The sequence below is a fragment of the Coregonus lavaretus genome (genome assembly GCF_964263955.1).
Source record: "Coregonus lavaretus genome assembly, contig: HAP1_SCAFFOLD_1610, whole genome shotgun sequence".
NCBI classification, from domain to species: domain Eukaryota; kingdom Metazoa; phylum Chordata; class Actinopteri; order Salmoniformes; family Salmonidae; genus Coregonus; species Coregonus lavaretus.
In genome coordinates, this window is record NW_028156968.1 from 1 (window position 1) to 10000 (window position 10000).

General features: G+C 45.3%; 1 protein-coding gene across 1 annotated transcript in view; it reads left to right on the forward strand.

The window, feature by feature from the left end:
* Nucleotides 1-5354: 5354 nt before the first annotated feature.
* LOC311125981 (uncharacterized protein) overlaps nucleotides 5355-10000 on the forward strand; it is a gene marked incomplete at its 5' end in the record, with an annotated part of 24586 nt that continues 19940 nt past the window's right edge. Inside the window, 5 exons of the mRNA XM_084200004.1 lie at nucleotides 5355-5444; nucleotides 5741-5811; nucleotides 6152-6254; nucleotides 6436-6648; nucleotides 9067-9133. Coding sequence (XP_084056130.1) covers nucleotides 5355-5444; nucleotides 5741-5811; nucleotides 6152-6254; nucleotides 6436-6648; nucleotides 9067-9133 — 544 coding nt within the window. The remainder of the gene's footprint in view (nucleotides 5445-5740; nucleotides 5812-6151; nucleotides 6255-6435; nucleotides 6649-9066; nucleotides 9134-10000) is intronic.

The following is a 10000-nucleotide window of genomic DNA, read 5'->3' on the forward strand; positions in this document are numbered from 1 at the left end:
TGTTCTGTATTTATGGATGCGACCCAGTCGTTCAGTCTTTTTGTTCTGGTATCTATGGACGCGACCCAGTCGTTCAGTCTTTTTGTTCTGTATCTATGGACGCGACCCAGTCGTTCAGTCTTTTTGTTCTGGTATCTATGGACGCGACCCAGTCGTTCAGTCTTTTTGTTCTGTATCTATGGACGCGACCCAGTCGTTCAGTCTTTTTGTTCTGGTATCTATGGACGCGACCCAGTCGTTCAGTCTTTTTGTTCTGGTATCTATGGACGCGACCCAGTCGTTCAGTCTTTTTGTTCTGTATCTATGGACGCGACCCAGTCGTTCAGTCTTTTTGTTCTGGTATCTATGGACGCGACCCAGTCGTTCAGTCTTTTTGTTCTGGTATCTATGGACGCGACCCAGTCGTTCAGTCTTTTTGTTCTGGTATCTATGGACGCGACCCAGTCGTTCAGTCTTTTTGTCCTGTATCTATGGACGCGACCCAGTCGTTCAGTCTTTTTGTTCTGGTATCTATGGACGCGACCCAGTCGTTCAGTCTTTTTGTCCTGTATCTATGGACGCGACCCAGTCGTTCAGTCTTTTTGTTCTGGTATCTATGGACGCGACACAGTCGTTCAGTCTTTTTGTTCTGGTATCTATGGACGCGACCCAGTCGTTCAGTCTTTTTGTTCTGGTATCTATGGACGCGACCCAGTCGTTCAGTCTTTTTGTTCTGTATCTATGGACGCGACCCAGTCGTTCGTTCTAAATGTTCCATTGCCATACTGGCTGGCAACGTTCTTATCCCTTGCTTGCTAGCTAGTCATCTACGGCTAATTTACAGTCATGTCAAACAGTGCAGCCAGAATAACAACAGTAGCTTCATTTTACATTTGTTTTAGCTGTTTTCTAGTGACATAAAAAAAAAAATATTTTTTTAGTCATTTTAGCAGACGCTCTTATCCAGAGCGACTTACAGTTATTGAGTGCCTACATTTTTTTTTTGTCTTTTTTTTTTTCATACTGGCTCCCGTGGGAATCGAACCCACAACCCTGGCGTTGCAAATGCCATGCTCTACCAACTGAGCTACATCCCTGCCGGCCATTCCCTCCCCTACCCTGGACGACACTGTGCCAATTGTGCGCCGCCCCATGGGTCTCCCGGTCGCGGCCGGCTCATCGGGACACTGTTGTTCAGAGAGGAGCTAGCCAACAACACAGCTAACACAATCACTTCAAACTGAAGCTGGAAAGACCGCAAACTAGCTGCACTTCGTTTTACCTTTTTTCAATTGACATTTCTTTGTATATATCCATAAAAATGATGCCAGTTGATTCATGGGATGGGCAGGTAGCTTAGTGGTTAAGAGCATTGTGCCAGCAACCGAAAGGTCGCTGGTTCTAATCCCAGAGCCGACTAGGTGAAAAAACTGTCGATGTGCCCTTGAGCAAGGCACTTAACCCTAATTGCTCCTGTAAGTCGCTCTGGATAAGAGCGTCTGCTAAATGACCAATTTATTTATTTATTATGATTTCGACTGGCTGAGAAACGTTGCCTCGGTCTCCAATAACTACTGACTGTAGCTAATCAGCAAGCTAGCAAGAAAATATAAATGGATTGCAAAAGGGTTAGCATAACTCTAGCCCAACAAGTGTTTTTCTAAATATTAGCTAGCTAACAAGTTTTCTGGAGACTTGTGGGAGGAGTGCTGATGACGTTGTCCACTGTATGCGCTTTCAGGTAGCTTGATTTGCGTCCAGACTGAGGAGAAATCCGCACACAAATACATCCCTGACCTCCTGAGGTGGACAGCCAGATCTCAACGCAGACCACAAATCAAATGTTATTGGTCACATACACATATTTAGCAGATGTTATTGCGGGTGTAGCTAAATGCTTGTGTTCCTAGCTCCAACAGTGCAGAAGTATCTTAACAATATACACAAATCTAAAAGTAAAATAATGGAATTAAGAAATATATACATATTAGGACGAGCAACGTCGGAGTGGTATTGACTAAAATACAGTAGCTAATGATTGAATATTCTATAATATTCTACTGTATCTTAGTCCATGCCGCTCTGTCATTGCTTGTCCATATATGTATATATTCTTAATTCCATTCCTTACTTAGATTTGTGTGTATTGGATATATGTTGTGAAATTGTTAGATATTACTTGTTAGATGTTACTGCACTGTCAGAGCTAGAAGCACAAGCATTTCGCTACACCCACAATAACATCTGCTAAACACGTGTATGTGACAAATAAAATTTGATTTGATTTGAATCGTTTTTTCCACCATTCGTTTTTCCCATAGGGGAATTTTAGAAACACTTAAAATAAGGGCTGTGTTTCGTGTAAGCTTACCCTGGCGTGACGTTTTGATAACCATGTAAATCTCTCTAGGACAAGGTGACTTTTATCAATATATTCGGCTCTATTTACTCTGATTCGAAAATGCTAATTAGCATCAAAGTAGACATCATGCAAGACTACAAATCCCTGCCAGCTCCATGCACGTCATCTCTAGCTGACACCTTTTGCTGAGAGGTATTATGTACATTAAAAACTTGCACAAGACAGTTCACAGAATTGTCAATTAAAATACATTTAGCCAATTTATTAATTACTAAATTTAGCTAACATTCGATAGTTAATCCAGAGATTCTTACCTTTGCCTTGATTCGGCAGTCTGGTCCAGATCATCATGGCATTTGTAGTTCTTTATGATAGCCACATTAGCAGCTAATTAGCATTTAATTTTTGGGGGGTTAAATACAGGCAAATATATTGACATAGGGAGATTTACACGGTTATCAAAACGTCACGCAGGGTATGCCTACACAAAACACAGCCCTTATTTAAAGTGTTTCTAAAAAAATGATTTGAACCATTTCCTTGTTTGACCACTAGGTTTTATGGGTATTATGACTCATACTGTGGTACTCCTATATAATATGAATTGTGGGATGTATAGTATCCTACGTCTTGATTGCACCAGTTTGCTTTGACCCGTTTAGTATGATATTACGTTAGACTGCTTTAGTATGATATGCTACGTTAGGTTAGGAGTTAGGTTAAAGGGTTAGGGTTAGCTAACATGCTAAGTAGGTTAGGGGTTAAGGTTAGGAGTTAGGTTAAAGGGTTAGGGTTAGCTAACATGCTAAGTAGGTTAGGGGTTAAGGTTAGGAGTTAGGTTAAAGGGTTAGCTAACATGCTAAGTAGGTTAGGGGTTAAGGTTAGGAGTTAGGTTAAAGGGTTAGTGTTAGCTAACATGCTAAGTAGGTTAGGGATTAAGGTTAGGAGTTAGGTTAAAGGGTTAGCTAACATGCTACGTAGGTTAGGGGTTAAGGTTAGGAGTTAGGTTAAAGGGTTAGTGTTAGCTAACATGCTAAGTAGGTTAGGGATTAAGGTTAGGAGTTAGGTTAAAGGGTTAGCTAACATGCTAAGTAGGTTAGGGGTTAAGGTTAGGAGTTAGGTTAAAGGGTTAGCTAACATGCTACGTAGGTTAGGGGTTAAGGTTAGGAGTTAGCTAACATGCTAAGTAGGTTAGGGATTAAGGTTAGGAGTTAGGTTAAAGGGTTAGTGTTAGCTAACATGCTAAGTAGGTTAGGGGTTAAGGTTAGGAGTTAGGTTAAAGGGTTAGTGTTAGCTAACATGCTAAGTAGGTTAGGGGTTAAGGTTAGGTTAAAGGGTTAGTGTTAGCTAACATGCTAAGTAGGTTAGGGGTTAAGGTTAGGAGTTAGGTTAAAGGGTTAGTGTTAGCTAACATGCTAAGTAGGTTAGGGGTTAAGGTTAGGAGTTAGGTTAAAGGGTTAGTGTTAGCTAACATGCTAAGTAGTTGCAAAGTAGCTAAAAAGTAATAATTAGTTGCTGAAGTTGTCCCTGATGATAGTTGAACACACAACCTTTGGGACGTTAGACGTTTGCGTTATACTCCCACCCATCCAAACGTAACATTTACTAATCGTTTACTATTTTACTTCTAGTCTAGTAATGTAACCTAACGTTAATTAACACACCGAACACTTTCCTAATATTGAGTTGAGCCCCCTTTTTGCCCTCGAGCCTCAAATTCGTCGGGGCATGGCCTATACAAGGTGTCGAAAGCGTTCCACAGGGACGCTGGCCCACGTTGACTCCAATGCTTCCCACAAGTTGTGTCAAGTTGGCTGGATGTCCTTTGGTTGGTGGACCATTCTTGATACACGCGGAAAACTGTTGAGTGTGTAAAACCCAGCAGCGTTGCAGTTCTTGACTCAAAACAGGTACGCCTGGCACCTACTACCATACCCCGTTCAAAGGCACTTAAATCTTTTGTCTTGCCCATTCACCCTCAGAATGGCGCACATACACAATCCATGTCTCAAGGCTTAAAAATCTACACTGATTTTTGAAGTGGATTTAACAGGTGACATCAATAAGGGATCATAGCGTTTACCTGGTCAGTCTACGTTTTGTACACTCAGTGTATACTAAATGGAGTGGCATGTATTTTAGTAAAATATAATACGTTTTGCTCTGAGACCAGGCTGGAGTTGGAGACTGCTGTCATAGCTATTCTACTACAAAGCTATGTCTCTTTTTTAATATTATAACTTAGCTTGCTAGGTAACCTCCCGAGTGGCGCAGTGGTCTATAATAGCTGTGCAACTAGAGATCCTGGTTCGAATCCTGGCTCTGTCGTAGCCGGCCGCGACCGGGAGACCCATGGGGCGGCGCACAATTGGCCCAGCGTCGTCCAGGGGTAGGGGAGGGAATGGCCGGCAGGGATGTAGCTCAGTTGATAGAGCATGGCGTTTGCAACGCCAGGGTTGTGGGTTCGATTCCCACGGGGGGCCAGTATAAAAATAATAATATATGTATTCACTAACTGTAAGTCGCTCTGGATAAGAGCGTCCGCTAAATGACTAAAATGTAAATGTAAATGCTAGCCAGTGTACATGGAGGCAAAGACTGGGTATCTGGTTAAAACACGGTCACATCCACGTGCATTTAAAACTGGTTTGTCTAGATGCTCCTTAATGAATAGCCTTTGCCGTTTTTAAACTGTGCCCATTTTTCTCTGATTACAATGGTAAATGACAGCTGCCAGACAAGTCGTGGTGTTGTTTTAGTGGAGGCTGCTCAGAGGGGAGGTCGGCTCATAGTAATGGCCGGAAGGGAGTTCATGGAATGGTATGAATCACATGGAAACCACGTGTTTGATGCCATTCCATTGACTCCCATTTACAGCCGTTATTATGAGCCGTCCTCCTCCCCTTCGGCAGCCTCCACTGACACTCACTCATCTGGTTTCCTGCAGACAACCAGTAAAATCAAAACAATGAGCCCAATGTTGGCACAGTCAGAGAAAGGTGTGTGTTGATAGTGTGTATTCCATTGTGTTGTGCAGGGTTCGAGAGCATTCTGGAGGGAATCTATGGCCCGTTGCTGCTCAGAGACCTCAATATTTTTGATGGTGAGTGTCCGTGTGTGTGTGTGTGTATTTGCGTACAAGTATTTTGTGTTATACATGAGGCTTGTCTTTTTGACATGTGATTGTGTGTGTGTGTGTGTGTGTGTGTGCACGTGTTTGCTCCCAGTTGGATTCGACTGAGGCCTTATTGACCGTGAGTCCTGTGTGTGTGTGTGTGTGTGTGCGTGTGCGTGTGCGTGTGCGTGTGTGTGCGTGTGCGTGTACACGTGTTTGCTCCCAGTTGGATTCGACTGAGGCCTTATTGACCGTGAGTCCTGTGTGTGTTTGTGTGTGTTCAGACTGTGAACCAGAGGAGCTGGACGACTGGGCAGTGGAGGCCGGCTGTTCCTTCTGCGGCCTCCTGATCAATGTAAGTTCAGCTCATTCTATAAAACATGCTGTTATTTTCTATCTTGATTCACTTCCAGCAGTCGTGGAAACGCTTCGGTCACAGCTAATATCGGGATTCACTGGGGGGTTTCTCTTGTCAGTCGCTGCGAAACGTTTTTGGTAGCCGTTGTCATTCGGGTGACATTGGTCGTGTTTCCCGCTGCTCGGACGCTGCATGCATCAACCAATGGTTGCGTGCCACGTCACCGACCTGTGTCATCGACTTACGATGTGGTTAGCTGATACGTGTTGGTTTGTATGCGTTTTATTAATGATGCGTTAGTGATGTCATTGCCTCTTCTTCTTCCTCCTCCTGATAGGACCATGTCCCGGTGGCGGCCGCCTCCCCCTCCCAAGGCCCCTCCCTCTCGGACAGCAGCCTGTCAGCTCACAGGTTCCTCCACGCCGTGTTCCATAAGAAGGGTGAGTCCCCGCCCACTCAACTAGAACAGTGACATTTCCATAGGAACTAAAAGCCGGTAGAGATGACGGGTGACCTGTAAACTCTAATGCAGCATCGTTGGCTACCTGGTTTATAAATGCTATAGAAATGTACGTGGGCAGTATATATACATGTGATTGATTGCTTGTCTGTCCATGCCAGAGCTGTCGTCCGGTGGGGACCCTAACATCCCTCTGGTTGCCCAGGAACTGATGAGGAGGATGGTCAGGCAGTTTGCTATAGAGTACGTCTCCAAGACACACCTCACCACCTCTACCAGCACCGCCACAGGCTCCCAGCGTTCTGACCTCGACACACCTCTAGACCTCACTGTGACACGGAACCAGGAGAACCAGGAGGAGGAACCCACACCAGGTAGAGAACCCAACAGGGCTTAGAACCAACACCAGAGAGAGAACCCAACAGGACTTAGAACCAACACCAGGGAGAGAACCCAACAGGACTTAGAACCAACACCAGGGAGAGAACCCAACAGGACTTAGAACCAACACCAGGTAGAGAACCCAACAGGACTTAGAACCCACACCAGGGAGAGAACCCAACAAGACTTAGAACCCACACCAGGGAGAGAACCCAACAGGACTTAGAACCAACACCAGAGAGAGAACCCAACAGGACTTAGAACCAACACCAGGGAGAGAACCCAACAGGACTTAGAACCAACACCAGGGAGAGAACCCAACAGGACTTAGAACCAACACCAGGTAGAGAACCCAACAGGACTTAGAACCCACACCAGGAGAGAACCCAACAGGACTTACAATCCAACACCAGGGAGAGAACCCAACAGGACTTAGAACCAACACCAGGTAGAGAACCCAACAGGACTTAGAACCAACACCAGGGAGGGAACCCAACAGGACTTAGAACCAATACCAGGTAGAGAACCCAACAGGACTTAGAACCAACACCAGGTAGAGAACCCAACAGGACTTAGAACCCAACAGGACTTAGAATCCACTCCAGGTAGAGAACCCAACAGGACTTAGAACCCACACCAGGGAGAGAACCCAACAGGACTTAGAACCAACACCAGGTAGAGAACCCAACAGGACTTAGAACCCACACCAGGAGAGAACCCAACAGGACTTACAATCCAACACCAGGGAGAGAACCCAACAGGACTTAGAACCCATACCAGGGAGAGAACCCAACAGTACTTAGAACCCACACCAGGGAGAGAACCCAACAGGGCTTAGAACCAATACCAGGTAAAGAACCCAATAGGGCTTAGAACCCAACACCAGGTAGAGAACCAACACCAGATAGTGAACCCAACAGGACTTATAACCAACACCAGGTGGAGAACCCAACAGGACTTAGAACCAACACCAGGTGGAGAACCCAACAGGACTTAGAACCCACACCAGGTAGAGAACCCAACAGGGCTTAGAACCCACACCAGGTAGAGAACCCAACAGGGCTTAGAACCCACACCAGGGGGGTATACTACAAAGCAGGATCAAGGAGTTAGCCAGCTAACTTGCCTAACTAATTAGATATTATTCGTATTTTTTTAAGATAAGCTTGAAATGGGCATGGTTTAATTGACTCTTCGCTAAGCCCCGCCCTGGAATTTTGGGCAACCAATCGCATCGCTCCAATAGATAGCAACTGTAGTCGAGTCCGAAACGCATGAAAGCCAGTGAGGGCAGTGGGCAAAAACCTTGTTTTCTTCAAAAAATCATTGTTTAAATGGTTAAATAATTAAACAGTGGACCAGGGGTACTTGCCAATGATTCCTGAAATGCAGAGCCCGTTGATGGAGTATTTTTTTGAATCCGTAATGATACTTTTGTTAGTGTTTGCTAGCTCAGCTTGGTTAGCTAGCTCTTTCTTATTGACCACCAAACGTTGCTAACGCTAGCTAGCTAGCCACTTAATATAACTTGTTTTCTCTAAATGTATGTTAGCTAGCTAAGTTGGCTATATTAGGAATTTTAACTCGTCTGCTTTCGAACATCAGCAAACGATTTGAGAGCACATATTATCCCAAAATTGGTTAGTATCTTCGACTATGCACAGTGCATTCAGAGCCATTCAGTGGCAAGCCACGATACAAAACAATTTGACCAGGTTCCAGTGAAGCAATTGTAATGACAGTCCACCACAACATACCCAAGAGTTTCCTGATTTGAGCAAGGGGTAGTCGGGTGTTTATTTTTCATTGTGTATTAAAAACATAGTTTGAGATCATTGTGAGGAGATTTGGCCAATGGTCAGAAGGGGGGAAATGGGCTTCCTGGGAAAATGTCATCTGAGGTAGCAACAGTAACCAAGGGGGCCGGTGCTTAGCGACGGGTCAGTTGATTCAACAACCCGAAAACACATATCTACAAGTTTAACTTTTTTTTTTATAAAGAATGAGAAAATGAGTCGTTATTTCTGGATGCTTATCAAAGTTAGCTGGCTAACTATTTGATCCTGCTTTGTGGTAGACCAACTCAGGGAGAGAACCCACACCGAGGTTGAAGATGCCAAGGTGAGGATAACGTCGTAGCTTCTGGAAATAAACGAGATTCGTGGGACCAGTGCCGTCGCTAACTAGCATCGCTTGGTCCCTTTTGTTTTAGAATTCTTCTGCGTTGATGCAAAGAGTTATGGGATATTAGAATCCTCGTCCTATCTTTGACCTTGATCCACACCAGGTAGAGAATCCAACAGGACTTAGAACCCACACATCTCTAACTAGTTGTCCGGCCTTTAACTAGTTGTCTGGACTCTAACTAGTTGTCTGGACTCTAACTAGTTGTGTGATTCCTCCTCCCGTAGTGAACAGTGTGCTCGACCTCTCCAAGCGGAGCTCTGCCAGATCACCCACCTTCCCCAAAGCCTCAGGGTGAGTGTCTCTCCTCTCCTTGGTCCCCTAACTGTGGCTCAGTGTCCATACTAGCACACTACTTAGTATGCATAGCCCAATAGATTACATCATTACTATTTACCATGCATTTACAATACTATACTTCACTTTAAGTACCATACTATTTAAGCTTGTACGGCAAAAAACACTACTTGAATTCAGAGTGGTGTGCTTGTTAGTGTATCGGGACAGTGTTAGGTTGATCTGTATCTCAGTTAGACTGGTCAGAATGCTCTTTATATTTCAACCAGTCCTCTGGTATCAATGGAACCAGGCTGTAGACTTGGATGGTGAATTGAATAATGTACTGGTGATGGATGGGATGTATATATCCATATAAATCAGGTTGTAACCTCCCTGTTTCAACAACACCTGTTAGTTCCTCTACGGAACACGGCCCTGGTGTAGCCAGCAAGCCGGAACACGGCCCTGGTGTAGCCAGCTAGCCGGAACACGGCCCTGGTGTAGCCAGCTAGCCGGAACACGGCCCTGGTGTAGCCAGCTAGCCGGAACACGGCCCTGGTGTAGCCAGCTAGCCGGACCACGGCCCTGGTGTAGCCAGCTAGCCGGAACACGGCCCTGGTGTAGCCAGCTAGCCGGAACACGGCCCTGGTGTAGCCAGCTAGCCGGAACACGGCCCTGGTGTAGCCAGCTAGCCGGAACACGGCCCTGGTGTAGCCAGCTAGCCGGAACACGGCCCTGGTGTAGCCAGCTAGCCGGAACACGGCCCTGGTGTAGCCAGCTAGCTGGCTGTGTGTGTGTGTCCGTGTGTGTTGTTGCTATGTGAAGGGGGTTGACTCTTATCACTTGTTGAGTGGTAACGTCACGGCAACGTCACAATAACGT